Source organism: Lynx canadensis, chromosome A1, assembly GCF_007474595.2.
Source record: "Lynx canadensis isolate LIC74 chromosome A1, mLynCan4.pri.v2, whole genome shotgun sequence".
NCBI classification, from domain to species: Eukaryota; Metazoa; Chordata; class Mammalia; order Carnivora; family Felidae; genus Lynx; species Lynx canadensis.
Window position 1 is genome coordinate 80,698,218 of NC_044303.2, and position 22,445 is coordinate 80,720,662.

Below are 22,445 nucleotides of genomic sequence, written 5' to 3' on the forward strand. Positions count from 1 at the left end.
CGATGTGGGCCTTGCAGGGAAGTGTCATCAGAATCACCTGATGGCTTGTGAAAATAGATTGCCAGGCTGCACTTCAGAGTTTCTGATTTTGTAGGTCTCCGTTGGAGGTGAGAATTTGCATTTCTGACAGATTCTCAGGTCATGCCAATGCTGCTGGTCCAGGGACCACATTTGAGAACCACAGCCCCCTGGGCTCATCTGCCCAGCAACACCATAGCCTGGACCAGCCAGATTGTATGCAAGGCCCTTTAAGAAGACAGGAGACCAAGATGTGATCACCTGGGGACTTTCCCACAGGTGGGCACTGGCTGCTTGCCTCCCTTGGCTTACAGACCCCCCCCCCCCCCTCCGCATGCTTGGAAAGTTTCCTAACTGGTGCCTTTTAGTTCAATACAGAACAGACCCCATGCTGCTTTCCAATGGGCTTTTGAAACGTGGAGGTAGAGGGAGGTTGGAAAGAAATCCTGCCTTGTGTTGGAAGGGGCAGTTGGAATATATCTCAAAAATGGAATCCCTCACCTGTTTCTGTGCGTCCAGGAAATCCCTGCATAAAATGGAAGAGAAACAGAATCTCTTTGAAGAGACCAAGCTCAGGAGGTCCATGGAATCGCTACTTAAATTGAGGTGCTTGGGGAGACATCCTCAGAATAGTGACATGAGCCCCACATAGAGGGGCTGTGTCTAAGCAGGACTCCAAGTCACGAAAAGCTAATGAAAGGCACGGATGCCTCAGGCAGGCTTCTCTGTGACACAGGCTTTTAAGGGGAAGTAAGTCCCGAGTTGGGTTGCGGGGTCAGGGAGTCGCCTCTGGGAGGGGGTGGTGCTGGGTCCAAATGGCAGCACAGCCGCTGTTCCTTAGTGAGGGAGCTCCACCGAGCTGTGACTCGTCCTAACGCTGCTTCTGGGGGTGTGGATCTGTGGTCCTTAAACTGGGGACCACGTGTTCTCTGAAGGTCTGGACACGCTGGCTTTCCACCAACACTGAGGACGCACACCTTGATTGCATTCCAACTTAAGCTTTTCCATTCAGTAGCCAGTTAATCATTTTGTTACTGAATATGGAGAGAACAGTGACAGTGCTTGCCACCCCCTCCCCACCCCAAGGCTGGCGGCAGGAAGCTGCTTTTCTAGACGTCATTGCTCAGGTGACCTTCAGCGGCCATCTCTCCTTCCAGCGAAGGCTGTGGGGGTGGCTGGCAACCATTTTCAAGCAGCCACCACGAAAAGGGTTCAGAAGGCAATGACACTTTCTCTTGAAACAAACGAGAAAATAGGAAATCTCAGCAAAGAGACAGGACTCATGGAAAAGAAATGGGAATTGCAGAAATGAAAACTACAATAACAAAACTCCCTGGACAGGCTCAAAAGCCGAGGGGAGACGGAAGACAGAAGCAGTGAATGCGAGGCCACACCAGCGGAGTCTTCTAGGCCCGGGGAGCCTGCCTGACGGAGCTGGGAGGAAGCCGCGGGCCTGTCACAGAGCAGGCTGCAGACGCACTCAGAGTCACAGCTGCGGGTGGGCGGCTGCCCACATCCATTCCCTCCCTCCCCTCCTCCTGTGTGAGCCTCTGTCCCCGCTGCCTGTTCCCTTCAGCTCTGAAATGTCTGGGTCACACCACCTCACCGTTGGCCTCTTTTGGCCCCTTTGTGACAGTTAGGAAACTAGAGTAAGGCAACCCTACTAAACGTGCACGTCTGTGGATGACCACGGAAAGTGCTGGACAGCGGGAGCCTGAAGAGGCCCGAGGGAGCAGGCCAGCTGGTTAGGGGAGCCCAGGGCGGAGCCAGTGATTTTGCTTCGTGATAGAGACGAGGGCTGAAACCAGAGTGCTGGCTCTCGGCAGCTCCCGCACAGGAGAAAGCGGAGCCCCGGTCACTGAGTATGGGCAGCCCTGGAGAGAGGCGTGACAGAAGGGGTTAAGGTGAAGGCTTACAGATACACCCAAGGCTGTTTTGCATTTCTCTGTCTAGGGGGATTATGCTTCCAAGTGTTTTCTAGAATGGCTCCTGTCTCAAAAGTTCGATTCCCATATTTGACCAGTTATGTTTACTTGTTGGTTCTAGGTGCTCCGTGAGCATTACTCAACATCCCTTTTACGGAACAAATAATACATTGGGTGCTTGTGTCTGCCGGGTGCTGACACAGCTCTTCTCTAGACCAAATACTCTGCACACTGAACGTCTCTTCCATGGTGCAGGAAGATATTCCATGAACTTACTTAGTACTAAGTACACTTAGTACAGCAGATAGTATATTAGACAGTGATGAGAAGGGATGGGGAGTGCCAGCAGTTAGGGCAATACTGCAGTTTTATATCTGGTACTTAGGGCAGGCGTTACTGAGAGGTGACATTTCAGTAAAGGCTCCATGAATATAAGCAAAGGAGTGATGTGAATATCTGGGAGATGGAATTTCAGGTGATGGGTATAGCTTGTGCAAAGGTCCCGAGGTCCCTGAATAGCCTGTGCAAACTTGCCTGGCAAGTTTGGGGAACAGCAGAGGCCACAGTGAGCTGGGGGAGAGTAGTTGGCTGATGGGTTCAAGGACGGAACAAGGGAGCCTTGTGCAGGGCCTGCTTAACCATCATAAGGATTTTGACTTGAAAACAGATTAATAGGCTTTATTTTCTAGAGCAGTTAAGGTTTCCAGAAAACTGGGCAGAAAGTACAGAGAACCCCATACACCCCCACCCTCCCCTTTTAACATTTTGCATTAGTGTGGTATACTTGTCACAATCGATGAACCAGCACTGATACAATAGTAACTAAAGTCAACAGTGTACATTAGGGTTCGCTTCGTTGTGCACTCCGTGGGTTTGGACAAAGGTATGATGACATGTCTCCCCCATTACAATGTCATGCAGATTGCTTTCACTGCCCTAAAAATTCTCCATCTTTTAGGGGTTGCCAACCCCAGGCAACCACGGATCTTACAGTCTCTATAGTTTTGCCTTTTCCAGAATGCCATATAGTTGGGATCATACAGGATTGGCTTCTTTCACTTAGAAATACGCATTTAAGTTTCTCCTCCGTGTCTTTTTGTGGCTTAATCACTTCTCTTCATCACTGAATGATTTCCCACTGCCTAGATGGACCACAGTCTATTTATGCATTCACGACTGAAGGTCATCTTGATTACTTCCAGGTTTTTGCAAAGAGATTCTTGTAGACGTTTGTGTTCAGGTGTTTTCATGGACGTGTTTTTAGCTCTTGGGTGAAGCACATTCAAGAAGCAAGATTGAGGGGCACCTGGGTGGCTCGGTCAGTTAAGCATCCGACTTCGGCTCAGGTCATGATCTCAGGGTCGTGAGTTCGAGCCCTGTGTCGGGCTCTGTGCTGACAGCTCAGAGCCTGGATCCTGCTCTGGATTCTGTGTCTCCCTCTCTCTCTGCCCCTTCCCTGCTCATGCCCCATCTCTCTCTTTTTGTCTTGCAAAAATAAATAAAATGTTAAAAAAAACCCAACAAGATTGCTAGGGGTGCCTGGGTGGCTCAGTCGGTTGAGTGTCTGATTTCGGCTCAGGTCATGATCTCAGTTTGTGGGTTTGAGCCCCATTTGGGCTCACTGCTGTCAGTGCACAGCCCACTTTGGATCCTCTGTCTCCCTCTCTGTGTCCTTCCCCTGCTCACGTGAGCTGTCTCTGTCTCAAAAGTAAATAAACATTATATATATATATACATATATATACACACATATATGTGTGTATATATGTGTATGTGTGTGTATATATATAAAATGTATATGTATATATATGCATATATATGTATATACGTATATGTATATATACGTATATATACATATACATATGTATGTATATATACGTGTATATATATGTATATGTGTATGTATATATACACACACATATACATATATATAATAAGTTTGGTAAGAAACCACCAAACGTCTTCCAAAGCGGCTGTGCCCTGTTGCATTCCCACCAGCAGTGAATAAGAATTTCTGTTGCTCCGCATCCTGATCAGCAAGTGGTGTTGTCAGTGTTGGGTACTGGCCGTTCTAATAGGTGTTTAGTGGTATCTCCTTTTTTTAATTTGCATTTCCCTGATGACATATGATGTGGAACATCTTTTCACATGCTTACTTGCCATCTGTGTCTCTTTGGTGAGGTGTCTGTTCAGGTCTTTTGCTCATTTTTAAATTAGGTTGTCTGTTTACTTACTGTTGAGTTTTAGGAGCATTTTGTATATTTTGGGGACAAGTCCTTGATTGTATATATATTCTTTGCAAATACTTTCTTCTAGTCTTTTTTTCTTGTCTTTCATTATCCTAAAGGACTTTGGCTTTTACTCTGAGTGAAACTGGGAGCTTTTGAGGGTTTTGAACAGAGGAGTCATGCGACAGGCACTTTATAAATATGCAGGGAGATATTCTAGTTATAGTAATATGGAAGAAATAGAATTTCTGAGTATACATTGGCGGCCTTAGGCGGTGACTAATGAAGGTCACTTTTTCTAAGTGAGGTTTTGAAAATATATTTCCCAACAACAGACATGACACATCTTATTAGCAGCTGTGGCCCATACTCCGATTAAGGGTTTCAGGAGATAAGTAACAACCTGTCTATCACCTTTTTATTATTTGTAGTTAACAGGAAACTCTCAACTGGCTATGGAGTTCTGTGAGCATTCCAGGCTGTGATTGCCTCCTTCCCCCATCCGATGCCTTTCCCTCTAGGAAGGGTCTCAGCTGCTATTTATAGAGATGCGTGCTCACCAGTGAAGGTCCTCAGCTGTTTTCTATCCCTTTAGTCAGGTTTCTTCCTCTGATGAAGGCTCCCTTTTGCTTTGCAGTCTCTCTCTCCAAAATCATCCGGCTCTCTCTCTCTGCATGCCTTAAACCTCCCACATGCTATCAAATGGATTAAAATAGAATGTGTTCTCAGGTGGTCACTGTCCAGTCTTCTGACTCTGAGGCTTTGACTTGCCTTCAATGCAGCTTCTCCAGCAGTTTAAAAATGAAAGTTTCCGCAGCTGGAGGGATGGGCAAAGGGCAGTGCACGGCTCTGTAGCTCCCACTATGGCCCTTCAATTTCCCTGTGTGTGGGAAGGGACATTCACAAGACTACTTTGGAAGCAAGAATGAGTAGCTAAGGTAAACAAATGGGGAGCGGCAGGGCAAATAAAAAAACCCCTCTGAGACATCAGAGGACACAGATTTAAATAGTGGAATGCCATTGGTGGCTGTAGGGACAGGAGAGGACATTTCAGCCTGAGGGTCTTGGTCAAAGGTAGGCCCTTGTGTTGTCTGTGCGGCCAGGAGCAGACCTGTGAGACCAAGCTGCCACTAGTGCCCCATTCAGGGAGCAGAGTGCATGGGCTCTCAGGGAAACAGAATTCTGCTGTCTCAGCAGGTTTTCAGCCCTGTTTGCTGCACTGATGCTGCAAAGAGGCACAGCAAGTATCCTCTTGGGATTTATTTAGCCTCTTTCTGGCAGGGACCACAAACCTTCTCCACAGGCTTTTCCACTGATGGACAACAGGAGGAGGTATCCTGAACAATTCTGAAACATGTTCAGTAGGAGCGGAAATAGATGTCAAAGGTCGGAAACAACATAGGGAGGAAGCTTAAAAAAAAAAGCAAGCAGTGGCTCAGGTGTGCAAAATGCTGTGCCATAATTCACAGGTGGTTTCCATCAGGTCGCAAGCGTGAGAACAAGGGAAGGATGATTCTTCCATATGAACTGAGGAAAACCTTAGATAAGAACAATTGTTGGACCGTAAGGCCCAGTTTGAGTTGTCTTAGGGATTTGTCCTTTTCTGTTTTCCTGTATCAAGAGCCTTCAAAGGCATAAAAAAATGGCATCCGCTTACAGCATGTAATGAGACATGAAATTAACAATGGCCCGTCCCATGCACCTCTGCTTCTCTGGTGTCCAAATCACAGCCAGGCAGAGCACATGCTGTTTTCTGTATTGCTCTCCCCTGACGATTAATACACACCCACCTGTTTTGATCTAACATTATTGAGGGAAGAAAGTACCTCAGTGGAGAAATTTATTCTAGGCTGTCTGATGAATGTTTTTTGTTCATACTTTTTAAAATCCATTTTTGGCATGAATTTTGGATGGTTGCCACCATCTCTGTGTCCTAAAAATGTGCTTCTGGAGTTGGTGGGAAGTAAGCCTTAGGGGACACATGAGTTAATTTAAGCCTTGCAGTCTTGCTGGTCCTCCCCTTGACATTCCACACGTCTTGGGTATATGAATTTGGTTCGGGAACTGGAGATTTTGGACATTCAAATTTGTTTTTGCCTTTTCTAATTTGGCTGGTTCCATACTAAGGGAGCACATTTTCCTTTTCCCCAGATGATTGTAGCATCCATACAAGACTTGAGCTTTGGAATATGTTAAAGAAGGAGAGCAAAAGAAAAATACTTTATTAAAGGCTTAATTTTTTTTTCCAGTAAACTACTTCTAATACAGACTATACATTTTTGGGAGATAATTTACTTATCTGGTATTTGGCAACTAAGTCCATAATTTCTGCTGAATGCTTCATTTGTCTTCCAGTGGGTTTGGAGGAGAGATGCCCGGTAGACTGCCAAGTGAGCTCTATCGACCTATATTTTCAGTCCACTGACTGTCATTCACAGTAGAATGAGCACGGAGTGCTGAGGAGGAGCACAATCCCTGATCAGCAGACAACTGCAGTTTAATTATAATAAAACGGTGGCTATCAGGTAATTAGAAGTTGGAGGAATCATGAAGTGCTAATTAAGATGACCTTAGGACTTTAATCATAGCATTGCATCTTGGCACAGGGTGTATGGGGCGGAGGGTTCTACAAGGACCCCAACCCGCTGGCGGGTGGGCTCTCCAAGGACTGTTTCGTAACGGGGACGATGTCTTGGCCTGAGGAGAACACTAGATTGGAGCATTCTCCTTTCGCCTTCTTTTTTAAAAAAATGTATATTCATAATACTTACATGTTGTATAAAATTCACAGGGCGCAAAAACGTACAAAGTGAAAAGCAAGTCCCTTTTCTTTCCCTCTCCTCCAGGCCCCCATTCCTTTTGCAGGAGGTAACTCCTGTTAAAAGTACCTGGCATGTACTTCCAGAGAGGTACCACGCATTTCTAAACACCCATGCACGTTTTCTTCTTGTCCTTCTCTTTTTTTTTTTTAACACTGAAGGTAGCATGTTATGCATACCATTCCCCACGTTCCTTTCCCCCACTGATTATCACTAGGAGATTGTAGTGTATCGGTAATTAAAGCTGCCATCTTTTTAAAGGCTCTGTGGTGGGTGGTGCTCTGTGGAAGTACCATACCATAATGGACTGAATCCTTTCTCCAAATTGGTTCCCATCTTCTGCTGTCAGCGTGGGTGCTGTTCTATTTTTAACTCTACTGCCAGGCAGTTCACTGGGTTAGGGTCCCAGCAGCAAAGGGACGGTGCAGTAGTAGAGGTGGTTGAAGAGTTTAATGAAGAAGCTGTTGACAGAGTGTGGGCAGGGGTAAGGACAACCAGTAAGAGACGTGGAAGCACCCCAGGAAGCCACGACTTCCCCTAAGCCTGAAGGGAAAAGTGGGGGAAATGTGTTACTGGAGCTGGTGAGAGCTCCCAGTGGGAGCCGTGGTCTGCAGCCAGTGGTGTGTTGGTAAAGACTTAACAATGGGCTTCCTGTGGTGTGGAGCCCTCATTTGTAGTATCTGCCAATTTCTGCGGTGTAAATACCTGTACTGTGGCCGATTCCAGCGACAGATATGATGTTACTGAACACAGAGCTGGCAGGGCTGGGGGTGGGGGGTGCACATAGGCCCTTTTGAGAGCAGCTCCAGCATGTCACTGTGGCTGTCAGGCAGCTGCCACCTGGCTCCCGTAGTGCTTCTGGTTGGCCAAATCCCCACAAGTGAGGGCAGGGGAGCCGGGTTCCTGCAGTCGTCAGAGGTCTGCCTCCTCGAGCAGGCTGGTGAAGTACGCGGGCTGCATAAACTCGGGCAGGTCATTTCTTCTCAGCCTCTGCTTCCTCGTCTCTGAAGAATGGAACAGCCTCATGTTCTCTGACTTTCTACGCTGAGGTCCTCTCACAGATCAGTGAGTTTAGTGACCTAAGTGGGCAGTATGCTATTTAATAGGGAGCTCATGTCTAATGGGAGAGATCTGCACAAGCAAATCTGGCTACAGGGTGGGGGCTGCAGACAGAGCCACAGGTGTTCAGAGGAAGTGATTCTTGGTAGCTGTGGTCATGAGGCTGTTGATGCTCTGTGGCTGGGAATTTGTTTTCCCAGTGGGGGGAATAAACAAAATTTCTTGATTAATGGTTTAATCTACATCTGCCACTAGTTCTCTGCGTATGGTCCTGCTACCATCAGCATCTCCTAGGAATGTCAGAAAGCCACGTCCTTGGGTTTCACTCCAGATCTACGGATTGAACTCTGGCAGGATGTAGTAATGTCACTCTAGATGATTCTGATGCATGTGTTTGTTTGAGAAACACTGAATTATACCATACAAGTGTTCCAGACTTGGGTGAAAATCAGGCAGATGGGGAATTTCAGACACCCACCCTGCCCTCAACTTCTGGAATATACTTGAAACCTACTCAGTCAGAATCTCTGGGAAGTATAATCCTGGGCAGTTAAGCATTTCCCAGATAGCATACGCTGTGACAGTTTTCTATACTCTTGATCCTAATTGTTGTGGTGCGTGGAACCTGCTTAAATTAGATGTGTTGCTACAAGTGCCTATTCTTTCCTAGGAAGTTTTGTGAACTCAGACTCTCGAAACACTTTCAGTTGGAGAGAAGGCAGCTAGCTGCCTCAGTTGGCACTTTGCTTGGACCAAGGGTGGAGCTGGTTGTTCCCAGCGTGGAGTGGGTGGTAGAGAAGAGTTGAGAGGGAAACTGGACAGCTGTGGAGGTCCCTGACGTGTGACTGTGATATTGCTGTGATTTAGTTTATTGCCAGTTCTCAGAGCATCTGACACATCCTTTATCAAATATGGAGTACAAAAGCCGTATTTCAAAAGGAAGATCACAATGGTTTTGGGACTCTGTGCCTTTGACTGATTAGAGTTCTTGATTGGAAAGCCTGGAGCTAATTACTGTGGGGAACTTGGGACAGGATTTCTGGGGAGTGAATTGGGCTATTGTTGGTCATCGGAAGGCGGTCACTGGTGATTGCCCTGAGGAGTGTTCGCTTTTGGGTTGTGAGGCATTGGCAATTTTATGTAAGGCTCCTGTGAATGTTCTTATACGTGGCTTTTTGTGGATGTGTTTTCATCTCTCTCAGGTAAGTACCTAGGAGAGGAATTGCTGGGCTTAGGTATGCTTAACTTTTTGAGAAGCTGCCAATTTTCCAAGTGTATGATTTTACACTCCCATCAGTCACGTATTGGGCTCCAGCTGCTTTGCATCCTCACCAACACTTGATACTGTTGACCTTTTCCACAGTATCCATTTTGGTGGGTGTGTAGTGTTGTCTGAGGTTTTAATTTGCATTTACCTGATGACGCTCACTGTTGTTCACGTAGCTTCTTTATTGAAATATGCACGGGACCTTAAATGTCTTTTACATCATCATCTCATATGTAGCCCTTCCACTGCAGGCTGTGCCCCATGACCTCAGCTGCCCCTGAGGGCTCATCATCCTCGAAAACACCACGGGCTTCTCAAAAGTCACACCTTTGAAAATGCAGTTCCATCTGTCTCTTCACCCTTATAGCTCTAACTCAGATGTCCTTTTTGTTGGTTAGGCCTCTGGCCTCCCCTGTGTCCCCCATAGAACTCCCGTTTCTTTTCTCTGTGCTTCTATGGCCCCTTGCCGTGTTGTGTGCGATTCCTCCCTCCCTGAGGGCAGGGCCTTGTCTCTCTCTCCTTTGCAGTCACAGTGCTTGTCACGTGCTCTGGCATGGAGTCCAGGTCCGTGTTGTTGAACTTGGTATCCATTTGATCCTGCCATCAGTTCTGTGAGAAAGGCTGAGCCTCAAATTGGGACGATGAGGGCATAGACCCAGAGGGGTCAAGTGTCGTGTCCAAGGTCAGTATGTATGTTACAGGGTCAGGCAGTACTTATTACTGTTTTCCAAACGTGTGTTGTCTGTACAGTATTCTTTGAATGAGCCAGCTCCATGCACCCACATGCATGCAAGTGGAGACTTTTAAAGGAGTTCAGTTCCTCGGCTTGCACATGCACTCACTTGTAACTGACTTGCTTGAGAAGGTGCCTGAGGTCTGGGAATGCAATGAGTGGGTTCAGCTGTCCCAACACCCGCTTCTCCCAGTTCACATAAGAAAGGCAGACCGTACACTCATTTGTTGTCTCCTTGAGGCACACTGCTGCAAGGTGGAAAACCTCCCAGCTGTGTAACCAGTAGGTATCCATGGTGTTGAGACGTGAATGACACTAACGTCTGGAATTGTGCAGCTCAGGGGTTTCTACTTGCTAGCTTTCATAGAGATTGCAGGAGACCCGAATCATGCTGTTAACTGAGGATTTCAAAATTTTATTTAGGATAGATTATGTCTAGACTTTGGCTATGTCATTCAGAAGGCATCAAAAAATCCAGTTACATAACAAAACCCTTTCCATTTCTTATTTACTTATTTTTAGGAACAAGGTTTCTCAGTGTTTGCATACAACCCCCGCCCAAGACAGGACCAGAACTAATGCTGGACTGTACCTCCTTCTAGCAATAAGTGATAGTTGTCCATGGGTAAATGAGCTAATTAAAACAACAACAACACCACCACCACAATGCTATACATTTCATTAGGACATACATTTCCAAATAAAGTTTTACTTTTACATTTGATAAATTTTCAATTTACAATTTACATTTGATACATTTATCAAATTTTACATTTGATAAACTTGAAGGTATTGTTCCCATTGTTTGCGTGCTCATAATAGTTGTGTTTAATTTAGAAGAACAATTGTAACAATTAGATCTTTACTAACCTTAAAGGTAGAGTTGATTCTCGTTACTTGTGGTAGTTGTGTCCTACAAAGTCACTGTGAACACTGAATTAGCAACTACTGAACCACTCTTCCTAGGGCAAATACCCGGTTAATTTCCTTCCAGATAGACATTGCAAGGTTTTGTCAACCAGTCAACACATAATCTTCTTTTAGGTGTATTTCCACTTGGAGACGGCTTATTTAATACATGTTCCTTACAAATAATTAGTTGCATGCAGGGTTTCTTCATAGTACAACACAATTTCAGTTACAGCACCATGAACTGTTTACCTCTTCAGTTCAGTTGCACACGGTGCACACTCAGCAAACACATACTGTATGCTGCATAGTACGGTAATGTAAGAAAGCCAGCCCTGAACACAGCATTATGCGAAGCTTGAACACTTGAAATTTTGTGAAAACATTAAAACCTTACTTGTGGTGGAGCTGTGGGCTTTGTGATGGGGCAGTGGGCAGTGTGGTTAAATCTCTAGACCTTGGCTTGCCTCACAAAAACCAAGACAGAGTAGGTGACATACTCGGCAGAAGAGGAAGAAGTCAGTGAGGGTGACACGTGAGATCGGACAGCTCTACCTCAGGAGTTCGGCTTTCACAATGTGTTGATGGTGTCGGCAACTCTCCCTCCCAAACTGGCTTGAAAAATTCCTTCAGCCTTGTCTGCTTGGCTTTTCGCCTCAAATCTTTAAGTGTTTCTGCATAAGGGACGAATGCAGTGGAGGTGAGGCGCTTAAATGTGAGGCTCCGTTCGAGCACGGGGTCACACTCTTCCATGTCATGGAAAATTTTTTCCAGAGCAGAATTCCATTCTGCTATTTTGGCTGCTGTGAGAGGGACAATTCTTGGAGTCTTAGGCTGACCTTCATCACTGCCGTCATCATCGCTGACGCCAGTGCCATGCTTTGCTATCTCATCCAGGTCTTTGTTGGTGGGTTCTACTGCCATTTCTGCCAAAATGTCCTCCACATCTCCCTCCCTCATGTCTCTGAAGCCTTCTCCACTTATTTGCTGTGCAATATGCATTATGTTTTCCACACTGTTCTTTATATTTTCTCTAACACCTTCAAAGCCTTCAAAAGTTTTCACGCAGTCTGGCCAAACATTTGCCCAACAGTTATTAATAGTGGCCTGCCTGATGCTGTCCCACGCTGTGCTGATATAATCTATAACGTTGCGTATCGTGACGGAATTCCAGTAGTCCATCATGGTGGTTTCCTCGTTGGCATCAAGAGCCTCAAAAGCCTTGCTATAAAGCTCCCTGGTGTAGTGGGCCTTGAAAGCTTTTATTATCCCCTGACTGAGGGGTTGGATGAGAGAAGCAGTGTTTGGGGGCATGAAGAGAACTTCTATGTCAGGGTGGGCATTTTCAAGTTCTTCATGGCAATGAACTGGGGCACTATCCAAAATTAGTAAAATCCTGAAGGCAAGGTTTTTGCTATGGAGGTAGCGTTCAGCTTCTGGGATGAAGCAGTTGTGGAACCAATCCCAGAATATTTCAGACGCCATCCATGCCTTTTTGTTCCACCTCCAATGGACTGGCATACGGTTCAGATTTTTCCCTCGAAGTGCTCGAGGGTTTTGTGCTCTGTGTACCATGAGGGGTTTGCACTTAAAGTCACCCTTGGCATTGGCACATAATAGCAAGGTTGCACGGTCTTTGAATGATTTAAAGCCAGGAGCCTTGGAGGCCATTTGCATTATATAGGTTCGTCTGCCAACATTCTTGTAAAACAAGCCTGTCTCATCAGCGTTGAAAACCTGCTCTTCCATATAACCCTTTTCATGTATAATGCTTAGCAGATACTTTTTAAATTCTTCTGCAGCTTCCTCATCTGCAGGACCTGCCTTCCGTCCAAGTTTAACGTTTTTCATGTGGTATCGCCTTTTGAAACGTGCAAGCCAGCCTGCACTAGCTGAGAAGGGTTTAACCTTTTCCTGACCCTGGGTAACATGACTGTAAATTTCCTTGGCTTTCAGCCTCACAACAACACTGTCTACCATGCTCTTTTTATTGGTTGTCATCTCCTGAATCCACAAATTTAGCTGCTTTTCCATCTTTTCCATAGCTGCATCACGCACTATAGATGTTACTTTAGCACTTTCTGGAGCAGCCTCACGTACAGATCGGCGAATATCGTCTTCCTTTTTCTGGATGTACCGTATTGTTGATTCATTAACGTTGAACTCACGGCCAACAGCACTGTAACTCAGGCCTGAACGAAGCTTATCTAACACACGTATTTTCTCTGTAAGGCACATCACAGCCTTCTTGCGCTTAGGAACATTAGACAGTGCTTTAGCGCTACGCTTGGGGGCCATTTAAAATAGCAAAGTCACCAAGAAGAACCACAAAAATGTGAAAAACGTGATGCCAGTAGACAGTGAAAAGGACATCTGCTTACCTTAGGAGCTGAAGCAAGAGGGCAGAGCACAGTCTTGTTCCAGTTTAGCTGGGAATGTGTGTCATGTCTGTGAATGACTGGGAAAGTGCCACCAGTATTGATTTTGGGGTTACAAACAAATTTTATCGAGTAGGTGAATTTGCACAGAATCTGTGAATGAATGAGGACGTGGACTGTATTTGTATGGGTCTCTTGCCAAAACAAAAAAACCCAACCAAACAAAAACAGTGATCAGTAAAAATGGTTTAGTATAAAAATGTCTTACTTTAGCATACTGTTTTGTTGCAGGAAGTGGAATGGAAAGACGCTGAAGGAGAACAGAATGTAAAATGTCTGACTTTTAAACAAGGAATTTGTTCATAATTTTTTAAGATGGAGAATGGCTATTTCTACTGTTTTTTGAGCTACTGGACATAATTTTAAAGCATATTTAACAGTTTCAAAATGTCCTCAAGACATCAGAAATTAAAGCTTTGCAACTACTTAAAATTATTAAGCATGCGTATTTGATGCATACTTTTTCAAAATTCTTTTATGGAGAGGAGCAAATGGACCAGGAAGCAGCTTTGGTTTATCTGTTCACAGAAAAAAAAAAAAAAATCCATTCAATTTGGAGGAAATATGTTGGCAATTTCTTCTAAGGATTTTTAAATTGTAGGAAAAAAAGGGTCTGATTTTTGCCCTCTTTGTACTTCTTAACACTCTTGTTTTTCGTTTTGATTCATAACTTTAAAAGACCCAAGCTTGAAATGAAACCAAAGTATTCCTGTAAGGCCTGATGGAATGCTGTGATATCCCCATACAAGGACAAAAGTGCCCTGAATGTCCTCAGATGCTAGAGTTCTGGATGATGCTGTAGTGTAGCTCTCAAAACTTAGTCTTCTTATGTGTCAGAACGACAAAGGGCCCTTCTCATGTCTCCGGCTTCTCTCTTGATTGCTCTCAGTTTTCTTGACCTTTCTGGTCTGGGAGGCTGTCAGTAACTCCTCACACGTGTGGCAGGTGGCCCTCAAAGTTCTCTCTTGGCAGCCTGCACCGGGCCCTCCTCGACGCTCTCCGCCCGTGGTGGAGGCCGCAGACAACTGCTTCCTAGCTGACTTGCTCACTGATGTGTAACTGGCTATTCTGGTTAATCATTAATGAAGCACGTGGTGTGTATTCGGGAAGGAAAACATTGCACTTCAATCCCAACATGCATAATTTATGTTGCCAATTATTCTAAATCCTCGTAATAGAATACCGGTTCCACTCTCCCAAGCCGGTGGCTGGGAAGAACTGAAGATAGGGTTCCCTCCAGCCCCTTCAGGGTTGCTCACCGCTGAGGCCCTGCTCTCCGGGACCCTCTGGGCAGGGCGGGCTGTGTCCGCTGGGGCCAGGCGAGGATGAGGGCCAAGTGCTGGGAGGAGTCTGCGCGTGGGCTGGGTCAGGTGGGCCGTGTCGGAGGATGAGAACCACGCGCTGGGTGGAGGAGGCCGCGCGTGGGACCAGGCGCGCAGGTGCGCCGCGTGTCGGAGGACAAGGACCTGGTGCTCGGCGCGGGGGAGGATGGAGGAGGAGGAGGTGGAGCCCGAGACTGAGGCCGCGGGTGGGGGCAGGTGCGCCGCGTCCGAGGACAAGGACAAAGTGCTGTGGGGAGGAGGAGGAGGAGGAGGAGGCGGCCGTGGGTGGGGCCAGGTGCAGGGGAGAGGCGGCCGCGCGTGGGGCCAGGTGCACCGCGTCTGCCGGCGCGAGGGCGAGGCCGGAAAAGGCGGTGCGCTGGCCGGCCGGGGCGCGGTCTGAAGACGTCACTTCCGGTGGCGGCCCACTTCCTGGAGAGGGCTGGGGCCTGAGATTGGTGCAGCCCAGAGGAAGGAAAGACGGTGAGCAGCGGCGGCGGCCCAGCGGGCGGGCGTCAGGGGCGGCCGGGGTCCCTCCGGGCCGCCGGGGCCGCCCGTCCGCGTCCTCTCGCCCGGGGCCGCTTGCCGGCGCCGCCCTGGGTCGCGTCCGCGGCCTCCGCGCCGCCGCTCAGCGCCTGTGCTCTGTGTTGCAGGTTTACCCGGAGCCCCGGAGCGAGAGCGAGTGCCTGAGCAATATCCGCGAGTTCCTGCGAGGCTGCGGGGCCTCCCTGCGGCTGGAGGTGAGCGGGCGCGGGGCGCCAGGAGGGAGGCGGGCCGGGCTGGCGGCGCCCGGAGGCCCGGGGGAAGGGAGCGAGCGCGGTCGCGGGGCGGGGAGGGGCCGCTGCGTGCAGCCCCGAACTGGGCTGTCGTCGCTCTGAAGAAGAGCCTCAGGAGCTGGTGGGTAGGTGTCACGCGTTTGCGAGAACCGTTCCTAAGGGGTGCGGTCGATTCCTTGTTCCCTGCCTTAGCCTGTGCTTTTAGGGGTTCCCCGGGGGACCCGCATTCAGGGCTGGGTCAGCCCCTCAGAATTTCTAGCAGGTAAGCGGGCAAAACCGGGCACAAATGAAAGGACCCCAAGCCCTCCCAGCCTCACTCCTTTCTCTGCTTTTTTTTCCTACCGCCAGAAGGTAGGCGGTGTTTAGGTTGGAGGTAAACCTACGTCTTGGGGAGTGTACCCGGCGGGGTGTGTCTGCTGTGTAAGGTTTTGTCACTGTTCTAAATACGGTCTTTCAGCGGCAGTTCTCTGGAAACCTCCTTTACAGCTCATTTTACCATATGATTTTTCCTAACCTTGGGGTAGTGCTTTTGATCCGGAAACCTAGACATTGTTTCGTTTGGGAACTCCAGCTCGAAGTGGTTGTGGTCACGTCTGTGCTTCCATCGTTTCCTCCTGCTGCTTTACCACCTGTTTCCTTATCAGAGCTGAGCTGAGTTTGAGCAGGCTGGTGGAGAAGAGTATATGAAGGCATCTCCAGTGGAACCTGTTGTGTAAGAGGATTCCATAAGGTTTTCCCCTCCTGGGACAGTCTTAGTCTGGGTTTCTTGGGAGAAATCTAGAAGTCCAGTCGGTGAGGGCAAGTTTCATGGCAACTCATTTGTTGAAGTTACACTGGCATCAAGAAACCAAAATCCTGTTCTTCTGCGTGATTGTGAACATTAAGGTATCTCTTTTGTAGTATTTGAGGTCTGTGAGGAAGTCCCTTACAGGTACCTGAAAGGCTTAGTAGAGATCCCGGAGACCCTAGGGCTGTTTAGGAGGGGGCAACATTTCAGAAAGGCTTTGTCATCTTGTCCTGGACTCCCCTATTGGGCTGTGAGAATATGTGTTCCTGGTAGCAACGTTTGCTTTTCCTTGACCTTTGTTGTGAGACTATTTTCATCAAACTGAGTTTTGGTTGTGATAGTAAATTTGAAATTCAGTTTGCACATTAAATTTACAACCTCACAACTTCAGTGTTCAGTGTAGGACTCTGTAAGAAAGTATTAAAGTGGAGTCTTAAAAACCCTTTACCCTTCGCTCTCCAGAGGCTGCTGTTGAAATTTCATATCCTGTCTATCTTTATAACAAAGAGTTTAATGATGCTGTAGGAGAGGTCACTAACTTATCCCAAGCATCTAGAACAGTTTTTGGCATTACAGGAGGCCTTCAATAAATCTGCAGTTGATAGCAAATAATTGATTTTTTTTGTTTATAAGGAAACTTGTGGCTAGTTTTTAAAGAGTTTTAAATTTTAAATTCGGTAAATAAATTTGAGAGGCATGTTTTGTTAGCATACTTTCAGTCTCCGTAGTAAGTCACACTTCAAACTCCTAATTGCCTAGGATAATGAAAATAACAAAACACATCAGAACTCTCACATTGTTGAGTCACTCTGGTTTTTGTTTTGTTGTAGGAAGTTACCCTGAAAAATGAGTTCTGTATGGTGTGAATCCTACTTGGGCTTCCAGACTTGTTCTGATCTGTGGTGTGAAGGTACTGGCCTATTCCCTGAAAGGTGGCCTTGCATGTGGAGCACATGCAGCAGTTTCCCAGGGTTGTTTTTTTTTTTTTAATTTTTAATTTTTTTTTTAACCTTTTTATTTCTGAGACAGAGACAGAGCATGAACAGGGGAGGGTCAGAGAGAGGGAGACACAGAATCTGAAACAGGCTCCAGGCTCTGAGCTGTCAGCACAGAGTCCGACGTGGGGCTTAAACTCATGGACTGCGAGATCATGACCTGAGCCAAAGTCGGACGCTCAACCGACTGAGCCACCCAGGCACCCCTCCCAGGGTTTTTAAAGAGAGATACATAGAAAGGGAATGGGAAGGGAAGGACCTTGCACTTCTGAAATGTGTTCTTGGCTTGATGTGTTTCATTTTTACGACCTTCTGAATGATGAGAGAAACTGTTGGAAATTACAAACACAGACCCTGAAACTAATCGCTTGAACTCCAGGTTACCTTCTGTTCTGGTATCTGTCAAGGTGCCTTTTTCCAAGAGTTGAGACCGAAGTGTGTTTGTAACAGATTATTCTGGGAATGTTTTACTAGCGTCTTAAGCTATGCCAGGATTTCTTCCAGGAGCAGAGGAACGAAGCGCTGTGGTTACTGTATCCGTCGTTTTGGTCCTCATCTTAATTAGCTGCAGAAAATGAGGTATTTCCCCCAGTGGGTGGTTCTGATCATGAAAAGAGTTTTAAATTTAAAGGAAGTTTGTAAATTTTGTATTTATTAAAGTTTGAGAGACCATTTATGTTTTAAGTTGGAAAACATTTTTTAAATTTGGCGGGGGGGGGGGGAGGGATAAAACCTGTAGGAAAACCACATGTATGGCTTTGAACTTTTCCTATTTCTCAGTTTTTCTTTGCTGCCTATCATGCATCTTATTTGAATCTTTCATATCCTGGAATAGTGTGTAGTTTGCTAAGAATTCAAGTTTTTTTTTCCATGTTTCTAATAGTGTAGTAAAGTAAGATCTGATGAGAGCTGACCTCATTTAGAACTATGGGTTATTACAGTTGACAATTCTCTTAAACTTCCCGACTGAGGAGCTGGTACTGTGGTCCAGTTACCTTGGAGAACGTGTGGAGAAACCCTGGTTTGCCTGGTATATGTGGCAGGGACAGAATTGTCCTAAGTACATGCCACCTGGGTGAGGGAGAGAATCTTGCTCATGCTAAGTGCTGCCTTGTATAGTTTTCCCCATTCTCCATTTGGTCTCTGGTTTCAGTTCTCAATCACGTCTTTATTGGTAACATTTTCTAAAGGGCTTTGACGTGTTACTTATTTCGCTCCTCGGTCTTGAGTTCTCACAGCCCTGGTCTGGCAGTGAGCAGGCAGAGCGCAACCTGTCCGTGCTCTGCATTGGCCACCAACTGCTGTTGGGGCCGTGCATGTGTGTTCCCTGATCGTCCGATGGGGCGCTGCTAGGGCAAAGGTGTAGGGGCTTTTAAATGCCGTGAACACCTGCCAGGTTGTCTCCGGAGACGTTTTTCTCCCTTTGCCTTTCCAGCAGCAACAGGCAGGCACTACTTGTTCCTGTTGGGTGTTTTCTTGATCTCTGGGGGATGGAAGTCCCTTGGGCCAAGTGTTTTGGCTTTTCTCTTTTGTGTCCTCCTCGGTGTGCCTATTTCTGGGTAGATGGTGAAGCAGATGTGGGGCGCTGCAGATTCCCCGCACTGCGCTTGCATGAGAAGGACAGGGCGACGAAGAAGGCTGCTGGAAGAGGCAACCGAAGTCGCGAACCTCCGAGCGTTTCCTCCTAGCTTGTCACTCGTCTCTGCCACTTTGCTTTGTGCCAGTGGGAGGGGCTGCCCTGCGCAGGCAGGTGCTCTGGCTGCAGGCACGTCACAGTCCTGTTGCTGACGGTGCCCATCGCCCTCTGTGTGAGGGGGGAGGCTTTCCTTTGCTCTGATGTCCAGAGAATGAGGAGGCCTTTGGGTGGCCTCTCTAGCATTGGAATCGGCCGGACTGATGGAGTTAGTAGGTTAGCGGGGAGGTTTTGGAAAACATCGCCCTGCGTGTTTCCAAAAACACTCTTGGCTGTATTTTTGAAGGATAGGTTCTTCTGTTATACTACCATGTATAGTATTTGATGCTCTTTGAGATTTTTAATCAAGATTATGATTGAAATTTTGTCCAAAAGAATATTTAAAAATACTACTAAAGTTAAAATTGGCTTACTTGGAAAGTTAAAACTTGTTGACAAAGTCTTCAGAATTAGAGCAAAGTCCAAAGTGTATTTCTAGTCCTTTCCCTAGGGAGGGATGCCCCCCAAGGGTTACCTTTGTCTTAGATCTGGGCAGCTGGGTGGTTGAGCCTCACTACAACTGTGTACGAAGGTGTAGTTGAGGTCACACAGCAGGGTGTTTTCCTTCGTCCTCGTCACGGTTGGCAAGGTAGTGAGCTGGAAATGGCTGGTGTCATGACCTAGTACTTGACTGGTTTTATTGAAGAAACTCTTGAAGTTCATTCATCGTGCCTTTGTCAGAACTTGCCTTTGAGGAAGTTGAGTTAAATTTGGGAGATGATTATCTTGTGAACATCTGGTGGGTACTAAAAGCAAAGAAAAATTCTCCTCAGATGTTATAGCTATCTTTACCTTTTCCTGGCAAAAAGTGTCAAAATTGACCCTCTGTCTTCAGTATTTGTGTCTTGCCAAGGTGTCTTGTAGGGTGAACAATTAGTCCCTGTGCACCCAGGTTGATTTTCCAGTGTAGAAAACCGGTTAGGCCTTCCCCCAACTTGAGATCTGTGGGGTGGCTGTCGCATAGATGGTGCGGTCCTGCACATGCGGTGTGAACCTCCTTTGTAGTTCAAAACTGCAGTAACTACATGAAGTAAAAAACGTGAAGCTCGGTTTAATAAGCTTTTCAACCTAGAGTATTCCTAATGTCTCAACATCTGCTTGTTGAGGTAATGTTTTTTGCACATCAGGTCTTTATAGCTTGGTTTGTATTTGGCACAAGCTCCTCCCGTTCTGGTTCGGTCACATTTCAGGGTCTCAGCAGCCCATGTGGGGGCTGGTCTGTGTTGGACGGTGTCAGTCTACATTAAGAGGCTGTCATCTTTGAAATGAAGGGGACTGACATTTGTTGAATACAAGTAACGTGCCCGTGCATTTTGTATGTACTGTGTACTTGTGACTATCCCGCAGAGGGGGCGATAGACCTGGGGTGGCGGGCGGGTCTTGGGGCCCGGCCCAACAGGTGAACGGGCAGGATTTGTACTCCACGCTGGTGGTTCCACAGAGCTCCTGTGAGCATGCTGAGGCCTGGAGTGCAAGTTAAGCTGTGGGATGATGTGGATGTGACACTGTCCAACTGACTCATGGCAGGGGCCACAGGTTAGTCCTCCGAGTTGAGCTGGTGGCGGGGCTGGGCACCCTGAGGTCTCCTAGGGCTCTGGACTTGGCTTAATGCTCTGCTGGCACCGGCTGAAATTCTGAGGAACTTTGAATCGGGAGGGCTGCATTCTGTTAGTGCTGGACCGTAGGGTTGGACGGCTGGTCCGCCCTGGCGGTGGCTCTGGGAGGCCTGCAGCAGACAGGAGCAAGCAGCTCCAGACCCTGTGGTAAAACGTGTACTAACCCGCTAGATCTTTCTTTTGTGTGTGTGTTTATTTTTAAGAGGGGGACAGAGCACAAGCAGGGGAGGGGTAGAGAGAGAGAGAGAGAGATACAGAAATCTGAAGCAGGCTCCAGGTTCCCAGCTGTCGGCACAGAGCCCAATGTGGGGCTTGAACTCAAGAACTGTAAGATCATGATCTGAGCCGAATTCAAGTCCGACATTTAACCGACTGAGCCCCCCGGGCGCCCCCAAACCCCCTCGATCTTTAACCAGCTGTGACAGGTCGCACCCTTCGTGACCCCGCAGCATGGCCAGGAGCCTGAGGCCCTGGGAGATGGGCATCTGCCTACAGTCCAGAGCTTGTGTCAGAGGACTCTGTAGTGTCCTGGCTCGCCACGAGACTCCTGCGTGGGGACCGTCCTTGTGCAGCCCCTGCAGAGAGGCAGGGACAGTGAGCTGGGCTGAGTGTAGGGAGGGGAGGAGTGAGGGTGGTTCATGTCGTAAATTTCTGTCACCAGTCCTGTTAGTCTCAGGCGAGATAAAGTCTCGGGTACAGGCCCGGGCAGCCTGGCCTAGCCGGGTGAGCCGCGTCTCTGGTCCTGGTGATGGGAGGCGGAACAGTGAGACCCAGTTTTGGACCTTGGCCCGTGTCCACCTCGCTGTGAGAGACCTGCCATGGGGTGCTGCTTCTGCTACGCAGTCGGAGCAGCACCCTCTCGGGTGCGCTGAGAGCTGTCCTAGCTTCCCAGGTGCCTTCATCCCCCTGCCTGACCTTGGTAATGGCAGGACTTACTGTGGACCCAGGTTTTGTGTTTTGAAGGCTCCTGTGGATGGGTGGTGCAGGAGAACATGGGGTGAGGAGCGAGGACGGGTCTCTGCTCCCAGGAAGAGGACTAGGCCACAGGCGGGCACCGGGCTGCACACTCAGGAGGTTACTGCACAGCTTGGATCGCAGTTTTCACTGCCGTGTTCTCTCTCTTCAACAAGCCACCAGCTTGGGGACCTGGCCCCTGCTGGGCCTCTGTGGACAACTGTTGAAACTAGTTTGAGTGTGGCTGGTTGACCAGGCTCACGTGAGACTTGTAGGACCATGTCTTAACTGGCTGCTCAGCAGGTACTGGCGCCACTTACCATGGGTGTGCGCATCCTGTGGCTTTTTGCTACTGTGAGAGCGCAATTCTGCTTCCCTCCCTCCCTGCTGCCCCTGGCCATCTGCTCGCCTCCCTAGGCTGGGTGGTGGCACTTGGCTTCGTTGGCCGTAGTCTGTTGAGCCAACTCCCTGCAGCCTGGGTGGAGGCAGAAGGCAGAGGATCTTCAGTAGCACAGCTGGGTCTTTGCGCTTGTGACACGTGGGAGTGGGAGGGGACCCGAGGAGGTCCCTGTGGCCTCGTTTCCCATCTTTGAGCAGACGGAGACCCACAGATGTGTGTGGGACACGCGTATGTCCCTGGGAGACTGCCACAAGGGAGTGGACCGAGCATCCCTCAGGTGTGCCGGGTGGTGGGCAGGTCCAGGGTGGCCTTCGAGCCTCTGCAGCCTGCTTCTGACGTCTCCCCAGCCCTCTAGTCCTGACGTCTCCCTAGCTCACTCTCCCCGGACGCTATGGTGCTCTTCTCTCGCTCCCGCTCTGGCCACTGATACCCCCTGCCTAGATTACTGCGGCGGCCCTGTGGCGATCCAC

At 48.0% G+C, this 22,445-nt stretch overlaps 1 protein-coding gene across 5 annotated transcripts in view; it reads left to right on the forward strand.

Moving 5' to 3' along the window:
* ARHGEF7 (Rho guanine nucleotide exchange factor 7) overlaps nucleotides 1-22,445 on the forward strand; it is a 134,751-nt gene that overhangs the window by 13,824 nt on the left and 98,482 nt on the right. For 4 of the 5 annotated variants that reach the window (XM_030314193.2, XM_030314233.1, XM_030314200.1 and 1 more), the window contains exon 2: nucleotides 15,369-15,455. In XM_030314193.2, coding sequence (XP_030170053.1) covers nucleotides 15,369-15,455 — 87 coding nt within the window. Of the gene's footprint in view, nucleotides 1-15,116; nucleotides 15,199-15,368; nucleotides 15,456-22,445 lie in introns of those variants that run through there. The other variant, XM_032592482.1, reaches the window with a different exon arrangement.